The following is a 14,874-nucleotide window of genomic DNA, read 5'->3' on the forward strand; positions in this document are numbered from 1 at the left end:
CAAGGCGAACTTCGCGCCCAGGCCGGAGGTGACGAAAAGATCTAGATGCTTATACACCTATCCTATTAATATGACGTCATTCAAACCGGTTGAAGATACCCTGTGCTACCATCTTCCAACGGACACACCCAGTAATCATAGGCTCCCTGGCTGCCACAGGAGTGAGTAACGACCATGTGCGGATCAGTGCGGTAGTTCTGAAGATAACCTGCAGAAAGTGAATATCACGTAGTCTGTTAAAAACCAAATCATTTCTGATGTTTCATAAAGCCCACAAAAGAGCACATGCTCCGACTCGAATAGGTTTAGCAAATTGAACATCAACTCCCTGTAACCACGTTCCAAATAACGAGTTCAAACTATCAGGAGAAGGGATGTTAAAAGCAATGTGAATCGAGTGCCAAACTAGTTTAGCCATAGGACAGTCAAGAAAGAGGTGCTGAATACTCTCCACACTCGGACAGAAGCTGCATCTGGGATTACCCTTCCAATTTCGCTTGGTCAGATTATCCTTCGTTAGAATAACTCCTTTGTGGACAAACCACATGAAGACTTTAATTCTAAGAGGAACTCTCATCTTTCAAATATGCTCTGATTTTGAAATAGGTGCAGAATCTATGAGATCTAAATACATGGATTTAACCATAAACACCCCATTCGAGGTTAAACTCCAAGAAATTCGATCAACCCTGTCAGAAAGGTTAACCTCTATCAACCTTCTAACAAGATGCAACCAGCTCACAAGACTACTTACTTGATTTATTAATAAAAGGCTGAATGGATCAATTGATGCAGAAGCCGGGGTAATTTTTTTTTTTAACTAGCCTCTAGAAAAGGCTATTTATACTTCCAACCCACACCAACAAAAGAAGCGCACATCATACCTTGGCGGGAGAAACGGCTCTTCTGTGTGGAATGGAGCCCATTGACAACAGAACAAGCGCCGGCGGCGCGGCAGCCTCAGCGAAGGTAGGGAAGGAGGAAAATAGCGTGATGGTGTTCAGGCCTCCAAAATCGGACTCGCCAGTCCTCACCTTGGTGGCATTGGCTTTATGGCTTGGACCAATCCAGTTCAATCTGTTCCTCGCCTTGGCGTCCGTCTTCTTTTTCGAGAAGCGCACCGCCGCCTTGTCTGTGGCCTCCTCCTTAAGCTGGCTTGTTCTTTCAATTCTCTCAACTGCTACATGCATGTTTGGTGATACATTAATATGCAGGGTGCTGGGCATACAGCTCTTCTTCATGTTCGTCAATCTCAGTGACACCAACAGATGGGGTCGCAAGATCGGCAGGTGGCTGCCCATTAATTTTGTAGTTAGTTTCTTCTTTTACGTTCACGATCGATCAATAGCTAGTTACATCACTCTGCACAGCTAGTTACATCACTCTGTCGGTGCAGGTTTATATGGAAGCACGCGGTCGGCTACTTCCCCATCACTTTGCATGTTGAGGACTACACAGCATTCGATCCCAGGAGAGCCTACGGTTATTCTCTCTCTCTCACACACACACGCACACACAGTCTCAAGCGACGGGTGATACAAATTTTGTCTTAATTTGCAGTGTTTGGTTACGAGCCACACTCTGTAGTGCCCTTGGGCATGTGGGCTCTTTCAGACCGAGCCGGGCTTATGCCTATGCCTAAGATGAAGATCCTTGCAAGTAGCGCGGTAGTTAAATGGCGTCCGCTGGCATCTACTCATTGAATTATTTTATTTCATTATTTGCTTTTGAGGTGTATAAGCAAGCACTAGCTTCAGTGGTGATGCTAATTAATGAACTTGATGTTCAGGCATTCTACGTGCCTTTCCAGAGGCAAATATGGACGTGGCTGGGGGTAGTTCCAATAACGAGGGAGAATTTCTGCTCTTATCTCAGAGCTGGTTACAGTTGCACGTTGGTGCCAGGAGGCCTGCGTGAGATGCTGTATATGGATCATGACAACGAGTCAGAGGCACGTTTACCATTAATTAATTCACCAGTTCATGTCCAACAAAATTCTCTCAGAAATGTTACAATTCCTAACATGCTACTGAACTCCTCTCGAATTTCGGCAGGTTGCCTTCATCAAATCTAGAAAGGGTTTCGTCAGGATTGCCTTGCAGACAGGAACCCCTCTTGTCCCTGTTTTCTGCTTTGGACAGGCACGTAATCAGACTCAATTACATGCATTATTTATGATCGTAATTTTGAGATAAGTTGGCGGAGACAAGCAACACGTACTTTAAAAAAAAAAGCTAAAATACATCTAGATGTGAGATAAGTATCGTACATCTAAATCCTATATCATTGATGATTGGTGTGGGTTATTCTGTTTCTTTTTTTTTCTTTTTATGTTTGATTTAGTTATTCAGATGTGCAATAACTATGTCACATCTAGATGTGCCTTAGAGACACCTTTTTCTTACTATTCTAGATTTGCACCCGTACATATTTCTTTGAAATTATTATGACTATGATTTATTTTATAATATTTCTTGCTGCTTGATCAGGACCATGCTTACAATTGGTGGAGACCCGGACACAAATTATTTATCAAGATTGCTGAGGCAATGAAAGCACCCCCAGTTCTCCACTGGGGAAAGTTTGGGTAAATATTGAAGGAACCGTGTGTGTGATAGATTTTCGCGAATGGTTCACAAATCAGCCCGTGATGACAATTTTAGACTGTTAGTGGTAATTTTCTTTTTCTGAAGATAGTTCACATGCCAATGCATGCAGGACACCAATCCCTTTTCGATCACCTATTCATGTCTTTGTTGGAAGACCAATTGAGGTCAAACAAAATGATCAGCCTACTGTTGACGAGGTGACATTAATTCCTTACTCCTTGACAAGTGAATGTTACGAACAGATTTCCTAGAGCTCGCTCTTTTTCATAAACGTTACTGTGGTTAACCTTAACTTGCAGTATATATATGAACTAGAAAAGTATGAATGCAAGTGAAAATAGGGGATTTTATTCTATAAACAAATGGATAAAACAGTGAGGGATGAAAATCTCAATTACTTCTTGCTGCTGCATGCATCACACATCATATTCGTTATTCTCGTATAGAAAGACACCAAAGATTTTTCTCCATACTATTAACAGCGGATGGTATATAAACATACATGTGTTCACTGCAGATAAATGAAGTTCATGATCAATTTGTCATTGCTCTACAAGAGCTACACGACAATCACAAGAACAAAGCAGGATACGCTAGGCTCCATCTAAGACTCATATGAGCCCAGACCGATGGTTCTCATTGTCGACCCTATCTACCATATCTACCAGTGAGGACAAAATGTGTGGTCTTTGAAAATAAGAGGTTTGAGTTGAAATATGCTTCAAAAGAAAGGTGGAAAGTTGTAAGAAAAAAGATCATCCGATAGTTAGAAGGATGATGGTACCCTAGCCCATAATAACACAGATATGGCATGATGTGCGTGTGTGCGCGCGTCTTATTGTAAAAGGCAGGTTATTTAGTACTATTACTCTCTCCTAGTGTCAAAATACTCTTGGATTATAGGACGGGGGGAGTACAATAACCCTACACCTACGTCAAGTTCTTATATAAACTTACTTACCCTTCCTTAAATACTCTTCTCTTCTCTGATTTTAACCTGGGTGGGTCCTAGCCATTAATTCTAATCTAATTAACTACCTCTAAGTCAGCCTTTATGTAAAAACCTTATGTAACATTACGTGGGTCTAGCATGTTGATAGCAAACCAGTTTACTTAAGAACTGTTGTACGGCTCTTAGTCATTTCTAATCAATCCATTATAACCGGTTAAAAGTAAAAGTTCGACTTCATTCCTCCAACCGTCGTAAGGGAGTACTCCCTCCGTTTCTAAATATAAGTCTTTTAAGCGATTTCACTAAGGATCCACATACGGAGCAAATTGAGTGAATCTACACTTTAAAGTATGTCTATATACATCCGTATGTAGTCTTTTAATGGAATCTCTAAAAAGACTTATATTATGGAACGGAGGGAGTAATTTTTTTACTCCAACCCCAACTTTGTTCCTAAATATACTCCATCGAAATGGGCTGGAGTAAAATTTCCTTCGCACTCTCGCCTTCCCCTGTTGATCCTGCGCGACCCCATGAGCAAGCCCTGTCTTGGCCGCCGCCTCCTCACCTGCTTTGCACGGTCGCACCTTGGCAGTTGGCCGCCGCCTCCTCACCTGCTTTGCACGGTCGTGCCATGGCCGCTGCCTCCTCACCTGCTTTGCACGGTCGTGCCATGGCCAGGTCTCCCTCCTCACCTGCTAAGTTGCGCTTCTCTTCCGCCTCTCCCTAGCCTTCGTCGCCGCCGCGCTCTGCTTGCGGCAACCGAACCCCGACCCGCTCCAGTCGCTCCGCTTCTTCCGCGCCCTGCCCAGCGGTGTGCACCTTCTCCGCTGCCACGTCTCACTGCGACACTCCTTAGCGCACGCCAGGAAGGCCACCCCGGACGCCGTTTGCCATGCGGGACGGCTCGTCGTCGAGCTGCGCTCCCGCGGGGACGACCTACTGCGGCACCTCACGCCGTCGTGGTCCGCGTCGCTAGTCCACAGTCTCGTGGCCCTCGACCTCGCCGACAAGCTACAATTATTGTCGTTGAAAAAAACTAGACTAGTTTTTTTTAGTTTTCTCTCTCTGCCTAAATAATTGTAGTTGGGAAAAACTAGACTGGTTTTTTTTAACTATAATTATTTAGACACAGAAGGAGTACAACACGAACAATCAAACGTGGATGCAATGGAATGGTACTGGTGAGGTGCTCCTGTGTAATTCTTGTTAACACAGTGCAGATGCAATCGCTCATATATGCATGCATACACTTGTCTCGACAAAAGCATACACACACATTCTATCATTATGAGTACCTTCAACAGTACTTTTAACAGACTGAGCCGGCATATTATTTTGAGATTTTATAAAGTCATCATTCCATTGAGTACCTTCGAAAAACCTCACGTGATTCACATTAAACACATATAGTCTGGCGGCCCATGCGGGTAGAGCACAACCCAACTTTGGCTTTTGCTATTTTACTATATTAAGAAAGTAATATTGTTGTTTAGAAAATGTAAAAATTTTAGGCCCATTTGGTAAAGATTGAAGATACTGGGTCATGGCACATTTAGTAAAGATTGGGTCATGGCCGAGTATGGCCCATCCGACGGTCCGCCACTGAGCCTAAGCTGATTGAAAATATGTAGTTTCTCACTACATGAGATATGTAACCCCTAAAAAAACTACACGAGACACATATATTTTGTAATCGTTTTCATTTGCTACTAAGATGATAAAATGTATATTTTTTTCTCAATGTTTAGAAGGATGATTTTGGCATTGCCATAGTATTAACTTACTTCGTATGTGAAGCTACATGAGTATTTCTAGCTTACAAGAAGTATAGATTAAAAGATTGCTCGATGCTTTAATTCACTTGATGAATATAGTAGGGATTTTCTCTATGGTTTTAACTGGACTATATAAATGTATTATACTAGATGAAGAAAATAAATATAGTATACTAAAAATTTAATGTATAAATCATATTTTATAGTAAGTGAATATATAATACTATTGTAGTATCAATTTTGTATGATGTTAAGAACAAATGTTCCATCATGCATCTTCGGAAAATGTTCATGCCTGCTAAAAATTGTTCCAAGTGTGTAAAATTAAATTTCCATGCAACTCCCTAAATAGGATGGAAACTTGTATTATAAGATACTCCCTCTTTAAAGAAATATGAGAGTGTTTAGATCACTACTTTAGTGATCTTTAGTGATCTAAATGCTCTTGTATCTCTTTACAGAGGAGTACTTTTCATGTATCATATTATATGGAAAAATATCCATGATTTTTGATTTGGAATCACCTGTGTTACAATAATGTTCATGCAATTTACTAAAAAATTGTATAACGGATAAAAAACAAAAATATAATACATACACATATGGAAAATACCTCGTAGGAAACAAAATTTGAGGAAATGTTTCACAATCAATGAAAATTTACATGCTTACCTAATAAAATATTCAAGTGTGTATAATAAAATATCCATGCAACTTCTGAAAATGTTTCAACGGTAGAATTTGTTTTCGAATTCTTCTTTTCAAAGGTTTTGTCTTAAATAGGATTATTATAGTTTTCAAGCTAAATATTCAAACATGTAGGAAAATATGAACGGAATTTGTATGCCTTTCGTTGGACCTAATCGATGTGCCACTACGCAGATCCATCCCTATATCTGGCCATGGGCCAGGCCCTAAAAAACCACGGAAAAAACTAAGGCCCAGGCCCGGCCCAAGCCCTGTCATCAGGCCTACTTTGAAGCCCAAGCCCAACCAATCTGTTGAAAATCCTGTCGGGCTTGGGGCCGTGGGCCGGGCCTCTTCCTTAAAATCCCAATATGTCAAGCCCAAGCCCAGCCCGGCCTCGTTGGTGGGCTCAAAACTCAGGCTCAAGCCCGGCCCATGGGCAAGCCCATAGGGCCTAGGCCCTGGATTTTGGGGCCGGGCCTGGGCGGGCCGGTCGGGCCGGACCGGAGATGCCCAGGTATATTCGTCCTCAACCGATGCAACGCATACGAGAGGTTCGCCACCACTTTTGTGGCACAACAGGCTCGTGTCAGCCTCCCTCATGGAGAGCCACACATGCAAATCTCGTGCACACAGACTACCTCCGCTGCACGCCATCTAGGAGGCACCGTCAAGGATGCAAGCATTGCTGCCCACTCATATACAATCATGTATATATACTAGACCCAGGCTTAGGTGTCCATATCCGACAACATATTGCCACCACCCGCCGGAAGGAGCTCCGACGCTAAGTCTAACACGACTCTAACGGCTAGCAAGATTGCACTATACCCCCATGCTACCTCGGCATCATGAGCCTTTGCGTGAGAGGATGACCATATTGCTGTCTTGGTGGGCACCCTTCGTTGCCGACGGGGGGAGAAGATGAGGTGGGAGGGGTTGTGGCGGCCGGCTATAGGGCTCCACTTGAGTCACCCCCGACGAGAGGAGCGATGATCTATGTGGATCATCGAGAGTCTTGTTCTGATCTTCTCATTGCAGATATGTTCAACAATGAAGACACCATTCCATAGGATTGCGCCGAACTAAAGTAAAGTTCCAACATATCCGTTCCTTCTAATGAATAGTTGAGTCCTATAAGTTTTGTAACCAAACTTTGTTAGCTTTTGAGTCGGACTCCATAAAAAGTATTCGTGCTAATCAAGTACTCCCTCCGTCCCATAATATAAAAGGGTTTCTCACGCTACTAGTGTTAAAACGTTCTTATATTGTGAGACAGAGGGAGTAATAATTATGTAAAATTTGATAATTAGTACGAATGATAAGTACTTTTAAAGCTTTCACAACATTTTGTAACAGTTAAATTCGTGTGATGCCTTGAAGAATGGATGGTGGTGGGGCCTATTTTGGTTGTGGTATTTCAGGGAAACGCGTGAATACGAAGAATGTAGGAATTGAGTGGCATGGCATTGCTAAAGTATGAGAAACTTTGAAATAGAGGATGTGTAGTTCAAGTTGTCGGGTTGCACCATAGAAAAGACGCGCATTTTTCGTGAAAAACTAGAGCAGTGTGACAATTTATGACGATTGGATGAAATAGAATCATGTTGAGGAACAACTTGAAAAATTACATTTATTCCACAAAATCGAGCAATTTGCATAGGAAAAAACTCTTAAAGCTAGAGTATAGAACACACCAAACTCTCTACGCAATTCCTCTGTTGCAGCAGAAAGAGTGAAAGACCCTTTATGAAAGTAGCGGCAGATCAACTCCAAAAAATAAAAAATAAAGGTGCAGGAGGGTCGTCAGCTGAACCTGTACCAGGGAGGCAGTGGGCACTTCACCTTCACTTCACACCATTGGCCCAAGCAGAGCAGCAACCCCGTCTTCTTCCAGCAGAACAATGGTGCCCTGCCCACCACACCTAGCTCGTTCTTCCAGTAACTCTCTCTCTCTCTCTCTCTTCCTCTCCCTCTCTTTCTCTCTCTCTCACACACACACACTATTCCGGCCGGTAAAAATTTCAGGTGCGAGCACCGGTCGTTCTCTATGGGGGACCATCACAAGAAGCGGCCACGGTGCTCCGCGAACGCGGAGGGGAACGGCGGCAGAAAGTCGAGCGTCGTCGCACTATCCGGCAGTCCGCTGGCCACCGTGGCAGCATCGGCACCGGCGTCGCCCAGCCCCGTTGGCCGTTGCCATCGCAAAGCCAGCCGCCACGGTGGCGGTGACCAGCCCTCCGGCCGTCATTCCACCGGCGCCGGCGACTACCAGTCCAGTTGCCACAGTCATGGTCATGGAGACCAGTTCAGTAGCCCCGTCGCCGGCGGCACCAACGGTGGTGGACGTGGACGTGGACGTGGACCAGGAGGTGTCCAGTCCAGTCGTTGTCATGTCGCCGGCCCCCAGTCCAGTGGCCATTGTGATGTCAGTCCGCGTGGTGAAGCCGAAAGACGAAGGCGCAGCTCACGGAGGGCATCGCGCAGTCCGCCGCTGGCGACAGCGTCGTACTCCCTCCCCCACCGAAGAGCGAGCCGCAGCCAAAAGTCTACCAATGGATCTGCTGCGTTCGTGAGTGGGTCAGCGCGTCGCCTACCTGGTTGGGTGCGACAATGCACCAGGAGACCGCCTACCTCCAGCACGGGAGGGCGCTACATTTGACGGAGGAGCGCGTCGACGGCCGTCGGCATATAGCACTGGCAGGGACGAAGCTAGGATAAAAAATTGATGGGGTCATGTAGATGGCACTGGGTTCATCCTTCTATAAATGTTAATGATTAGTATTAAATTAGTGAAGGATTTCCAAATTTCATTGATGTCAACTGACCTCAGTGCCTATAAGGCAGCTCCGTCCCTGAGCACTGGAGCGGGAGGCGGAGGAGGAATGACTAGAGTTGGAGAAGGAGGACTGCGCTCGTGCTGCGTTGCCACCGCCACAACCACAACCCACGCGGGCGGGACAGACGATGGATGAAGCGGCGCTGTGGAACACGACGTTCTCCTGGGCCGGTCCTGCGTCGACGTTGGTTGACCTCACCGACCCCGACGTCGACGACGCCAACGCCTAGGGCAGCCTTGTAGTTTAGGGTGAATGAAAACAGAACATCGTTCTTCTTTAAACTAATTTCAATCACTAATAGCCTACGACCTCGACTTTCATTTTCTTTACCTAATACCCATGCGTGAGGTCATATGGTTGATTCGGCTGCATTGCGCGATCAATAACGGCATATATATTATTTCAAAAACACTCCGTGAACAAATTTGTGAATGTTTGTCCCAACAATATATTATACTCACACCAAACAATCATTTACTCCTTCCGTTCCTAAATATAAATCTTTGTAGAGATTTCACTAGTGGACTACATACGGATGTATATAGACATACTTTAGAGTATAGATTCAATAATTTTGCTTCGTATGTAGACCTTTAGTGAAATCGCTTAAAAGACTTATATTTAAGAACGGAGGGAGTATAACAGAAGCATTACGATAGGTCTTCACTCATGCCATATCACTCATGCCAAGGGCCCTGGGTCTTTGCTTCTCCCTGAGCCCATGAAATCTTACGACCGGCCCTGTCTATGAAGAGAGGAGAAATAATGTAGACATGCATGTGTTGTGTGAGAAGTAAAAGAGAGAAAGATGGGCCATGCACATGCAAAGTGCTCGAATCCATGCGTTGGAGCAGCCGCTCTGACACGCGTTGCGCGCACAATCATCAGTTAGGAAACGCTATATTGGGTGTCCGAGGGGTCCCTTGGTTTGCGGCGCATCGGCAACCCTCCCTAACCGCGGAGGCGCGCGAGGCGAGGGTCACCGGCGGCGGCAGCGTCACGCCGGGCCGAGGCGTGGATGGATCTGTTCGAGCGCGCCAAGACGGTGCGGCTGCGGAGCCACCACGACAAGTACATGTACGCCGACGAGGACGAGTCCCACGTCCTGCAGGACCGCAACGCCTCCTCCCCGAACGTGCGGTGGACCGTCGAGCTCGTGCCCCACGCGCCGGGCGTCATCCGCCTCCGCAGCCGCTACGGCCGCTACCTCACCGCCTCCAACGAGCCCTTCCTCATCGGCGTCACCGGCCGCAAGGTGATCCAGACGCTGCCCCACCGCCTCGACTCGTCCGTCGAGTGGGTCCCCGTCGGCAACGGCAGGCACGCTCGCCTCCAGACCCGCTACGGCAACTTCCTCCGCGCCAACGGCGGGCTCCCGCCGTTGCGCAACACCATCAGCCACGACGTCCCCCACCACCGCCATGCCGGCTGGGTCGTCTGGTGCATCGAGATCGTGCAGGTCCTCCTTCATCCGCGTGAATGCTCCGATCCCGTCACTTCCGCCGCCGCCGCCTCTCCCCCTCTACCTTACAAGCCAGTCTCTCGATCGCCCTCGCCATCGCCCTCTCCCTTACCGACGGAAGCGCTTAGGCCTCCTCCGGCACCGCACCACCGTACGGCGACTCCATTCATAGCGCAGCCCCCGCCTCCTCCCCCCGGCTCCCTAGCGCCCCCGGTCGGCCTTTCCAGGCTCGAGGTCCGTACGCCCGCATGTTCCATGAATCAAACAGCTCGATGAGTCACCGACTTATGATTTTGCTCTTTTCGGACACATCGTGTTTCGGGTCGCATGCAGTCGGCAGACTCCTTCTCGATGCCGGTGCACAAGGTGGAGGGGCGGCACATCCACTACCACATTGCGGATGACAGTGGTGATGTGCGTGATGAAGCGGAGGGACACTCGTTCATGTTCAACGGGACAAGCCTTGGGGAGCTGCTGGAGAGACTGCAGGAGGAGACGGGGCTCAAGGACGTGATCGTCTGCTTTCGCAACCCCATCACAAGCAAGTTGATGCCGCTGCGCCTGCAACTGCCACCCGACAACAACGCCATGCATGTCGTGCTCGTGCACGAGTCCTCACAAGGTACACGCTTCTATTGTTACTAGTAAACAAGTTTGTGCGCGAAACATTTCATTTCTTTTTTTAAGAATTTTCATCATGCATGTGACAATTATCGCATGTTTTTTAAATAAAAAGAGAATTATCATACAAGAGTTAAGGCACAATTTGAATTTCTTTCGGTTTTTTTATCGTCGCGTCCGAGGTCTAATATAAGACGTACATATGATTTTGGTAAAGTGATACGAAATGTTGGTAACAATAGTTAATGAACTAACTTCTAACACACGCAAAAAGGTAGCTCAGTTGGCTGCATTGGAATGACCATGGACATTGTTTGTTTGATCGCCCACACAATCAACTATTTGTCTACTATTTTTCACTGCTCCACAAAGGTCCAGATCAGCCCACTACATAACTTGGTCTTGCAAAATAACTTCCACTTGTTATTGAAAACTTGATTGTTTAAGTGGTCATGGAACGAGGATCGCACTTAGGCTGTCTTTAATGGTAGTATCATAGGTAGTATCATGCATGCCAACGAGATAATTTTGATGAGGTGGCATAGAATTAAATGAAGAAAGAGAGGGTTGAGTATCATATCATGATACCGTATCATATTAAATGATGTGCTACTATGTGTCTTGCATGACAATAAATGAACTATCCTATGATACTAACATATGATACTATGCATTACGGATGTGGTATCATAGACTAGTATCATATGCATGAGACTAGTATATGATACTACCCATTAGAACCAGCCTTAGGAGGTCGTGAGTTTGAGTCCCCATCTCGACGCGGATGCTTATTTCGGCGTCCTATCCAAGACTATGCATGTGGCTGACGGGCCAGCCACATTTTTTTTTTACATATAGATCACTATGTTAACCTTAATGGTCGTGCTTTCACATGGACAAACAACGAACAGTATACGGTTCTCTGCAAGATTGTTCTCTTCCCGGACATTTTCTTCAAGGAATTTCCTCGACCATATCGGACCATTGTACATTGCTTGTACCGAAAAAGTCTTTCGTCCCGTTTTACATATAAAGAAATGTGTGTTTTGCACATTGCTTCTCGCCACGGTTCACAAAGTTGTTGGGTGTCGTTTTGAATTTTGTTGGCTATCCAGGGAAATGTGGTGGCCTTGGCGCCGTCAAATCCAGCCCTCCCTACTATTTCTAACCCGCTGATCAGACTATGTCGCAAGATCTGATTCACTGATAGAACTCTTCAAATCTGGAGTGCCAAAATCTTTGGTAATATCGAAGAAAAAAATGTTTGGGCGACTGGATCAAGCAAAAGACAGTCGCACTAGAGATAGCTTCAAGAGAACTAAACAGGAAGCTGCTCGGACTTTGTTTGGCGGATGGAATGATGGCTCGTCAAGGATCTAGAATCACTTATTTGGAGGCACTGAACGCCAACCTCAACTTGTAGAAAATCTGATGAGTTTGACTCTACGAAAAAGCTCGCATGCTAGCATATAAAATGTTTTCAAAGGATCAAAAAGTTGACACTCACATTTGATCTTTAGATTTTTATGCACTTCTAAGTACTTTGGACAAACTGGGATTATTTTTCGGGAAGTAGTCATTCTCCACATTATTGACTGCGCTATGATTCTTTGTCACCCTCTAATACAGTTTCCTTTCCTGTTGAATCATTTTCAGTGGCAAGATCCTTTTCATGAGATTTATGATCCACGGCAGAAGGTAAAGCAAACTGCAAGATTGTGTATGTGTTGTCTATATTGTAGCTTCTGTTTTTGCTAATTACGACAATTCACTGTTCTTTTTTCAGTTACAGGGAGCTTCTTGTATTTGTATAGTGTTTTTTTTTTAATCTGTGCATGTTGAGTTGTTGACCATTTCATTATTGTGGGCTAGATCTGGGCAGTGTAGGTGAGGAGCCGTGAAACCGTGTATACATTTATTTTTAGATTTTTGGTTTCGTTCTTGGAAGTCTGAATGACATAGAGATGTTTCTGCACAATCTTTAATTTTACATGTCATATATCATAGAATTTCTACGTCAATGATTCATCTGGGCAGTTGTGATGGAGCAAAACTAACACTATACAGGTCTAGCACCTCTTGTAGTAAATGCGTAGTATCGACCCCAGGATGTCCGCCAAACACACCGTTAATGTCACGACACATACGGCATATATATGGATGGAACGATAGATATTAAAAAAGAATTGCACAAAGTAATAATTACAATAATATATATACGATGAATCCAACAAGTCAAATATGACAAATGCATCCATGCAAGGGTCATACAACCAAGATGCGGCACTCACAGCGGAAGTGAAAAAGACACCTTAGACAGGTAAAAAAATAAAAAATGACTTAAGAAGGCTAGAAAAGACTAGATGACATTCATATCCTTGCTCAGACAACTGTCTGTCTGGGATAACCATAACTAATGTGGTCCTTCACCAAGAGATTACCTTATTTCTAATGCTACTATCTAATTTGCAGTATCAGGATGAAATGAATACATAAAACAAGGTGAGTACTGATGAGTGTAACTTAGCTTTGATAACAGATAACGAGGTAGCACACATCAGATTGCGAAATTTAGTTTTGATAATTGGTTCAAGGGTGTTCTTTATAATATTTTTTCGTTCCGCATAGAGTTTGTTGTATCAAATGATTGTAATAACATTTTAATTGATTAATTTATGAGGTTGAGTTTTCCAAAAAAATGGTGACGATTTCCTTTTATTTTCTCTTAATCTAGAAATAAGAAAAAAAAACTAATTTGGGCTACGCTCTACCCGTAGAGCTGCCATGCTAGTTGGCCCGGCCCATTTACATAGTGTTATTTGGGGGCTCAATTTCCACTCAACCAAGTGCAAAGTGTAAAAAATCACAAATAAAAAAGTGCAAGGAGTAATAAATACTCTTAACATATTTTGCGGCTAAAATTATATTTGAAAACACAAATTCAAATAAAAATCATCGTCAAATATATCTACTAATTAATCTTTTATGGAATACGCACAAGCATGTGTATCACTCATTCATAGAAAGAAGAAGCAGAAGAGCGCTCGTCCACGGTTACAACAGTTTATACTCCAGGATTCAACTTATGTTGTTGCCCACGTCTACAAACACATCTGCTTGGTATAATTGGCGTGCCTCGTGGAGCATACTAATGTCAAACTCCACCCGTGGTCGATCGCCGTCGGTGCGCCTCAGACATAGCCATCTTGCCCTCAAGGCAACATTCAACCAACGAAAGTCTGGCAAAGCCAAACCGCCAACCCATTTTGGGGTGAATTGGCATAGCACAAAGAAAAGACTGTACAAGGATCAGCCGGCTCGCCTTTTCCATGCCCGCTATGTGTCAAGTGCGCAACTTCCTTACCAATTCCTCCACGATGTCACTAAACTGTGCAGTTGGATTGTTTGCCTAGAGAAAGTGGCAATCCAAAGGTATGTGATGGGGAATTGCAATCACCCCGCCAACCTTAGTTTAATACTGCGACAATTATTTTGGATCAGAGGGAGTACTATGTTTTTCCATGAGCATCGATGTGGTGGCTACCCACGTGTCCATACAGAACATATGTATCCACTCCCCCTAAAAAAAGGATATGTATCCATTTATTTGATACATTTTTGCAGGATATTTATTTGTTACTTGAATTAAAGCATTTAATTCATACTTATAATTGGCTTGACAGGCACGCCAATGTACTCTCGGGTCTATATAAACAACACAACGAACCTCAAATAACAACACCGAGAAAAGAATTGTAGAGCATAAGTGTATTTAGCCTCCTCCTGTACCGTACATCGATCATGGTGATGCTGAAGAAGAACACGAGCAGCTTGTGCTGCTTCATGGCCGCCCTCATGGTGGTCATGGCTGCCACCCTTCTTGTCTCCTCATGCGACGCCCGCAAACAGGTTAATCGGTTAAATT

The 14,874-nt window shown here is 44.7% G+C and overlaps 2 protein-coding genes across 3 annotated transcripts; both read left to right on the plus strand.

The window, feature by feature from the left end:
* Positions 1-845: 845 nt before the first annotated feature.
* Positions 846-8,877, plus strand: LOC123442661 (diacylglycerol O-acyltransferase 2D-like). 2 transcript variants are annotated; one of them, XM_045118767.1, is made up of 10 exons: positions 846-1,130; positions 1,215-1,289; positions 1,397-1,482; positions 1,561-1,667; positions 1,790-1,951; positions 2,055-2,141; positions 2,490-2,587; positions 2,719-2,806; positions 7,825-7,967; positions 8,055-8,877. In XM_045118767.1, the coding sequence occupies exons 1-10, from the start codon at positions 916-918 to the stop codon at positions 8,686-8,688; spliced, it is 1,695 nt and encodes a 564-aa protein (XP_044974702.1). In that variant the 5' UTR covers positions 846-915; the 3' UTR covers positions 8,689-8,877. The 2 variants fall into 2 exon arrangements, with proteins under 2 accessions (XP_044974702.1, XP_044974703.1); XM_045118768.1 differs by lacking the exons at positions 7,825-7,967; positions 8,055-8,877 and adding an exon at positions 3,127-3,474 and having other exon boundaries at positions 860-1,130.
* A 920-nt stretch (positions 8,878-9,797) lies between these two features.
* On the plus strand, positions 9,798-13,252 carry LOC123439332. Its single transcript, XM_045116061.1, has 4 exons — positions 9,798-10,562; positions 10,662-10,950; positions 12,606-12,647; positions 12,736-13,252. Exons 1-3 carry the CDS (start codon positions 9,885-9,887, stop codon positions 12,623-12,625), a joined length of 987 nt encoding a protein of 328 aa, XP_044971996.1. The 5' UTR covers positions 9,798-9,884; the 3' UTR covers positions 12,626-12,647; positions 12,736-13,252.
* The last annotated feature ends 1,622 nt before the right edge of the window (positions 13,253-14,874 follow it).

Source organism: Hordeum vulgare, chromosome 3H, assembly GCF_904849725.1.
Source record: "Hordeum vulgare subsp. vulgare chromosome 3H, MorexV3_pseudomolecules_assembly, whole genome shotgun sequence".
Taxonomy (NCBI): Eukaryota; Viridiplantae; Streptophyta; class Magnoliopsida; order Poales; family Poaceae; genus Hordeum; species Hordeum vulgare.

Coding starts and splice junctions, on each gene's coding strand:
- LOC123442661 (XM_045118767.1), top strand. CDS start 916: ATGGAGCCCATTGACAACAGAACAAGCGCCGGCGGCGCGGCAGCCTCA. Junction 1,952..2,054: donor ATCATGACAACGAGTCAGAG/GCACGTTTACCA, acceptor GAATTTCGGCAG/GTTGCCTTCATCAAATCTAG. Junction 2,588..2,718: donor CTCCACTGGGGAAAGTTTGG/GTAAATATTGAA, acceptor CAATGCATGCAG/GACACCAATCCCTTTTCGAT.
- LOC123439332 (XM_045116061.1), top strand. CDS start 9,885: ATGGATCTGTTCGAGCGCGCCAAGACGGTGCGGCTGCGGAGCCACCAC. Junction 10,563..10,661: donor TCGGCCTTTCCAGGCTCGAG/GTCCGTACGCCC, acceptor GGTCGCATGCAG/TCGGCAGACTCCTTCTCGAT. Junction 10,951..12,605: donor CGTGCACGAGTCCTCACAAG/GTACACGCTTCT, acceptor AATCATTTTCAG/TGGCAAGATCCTTTTCATGA.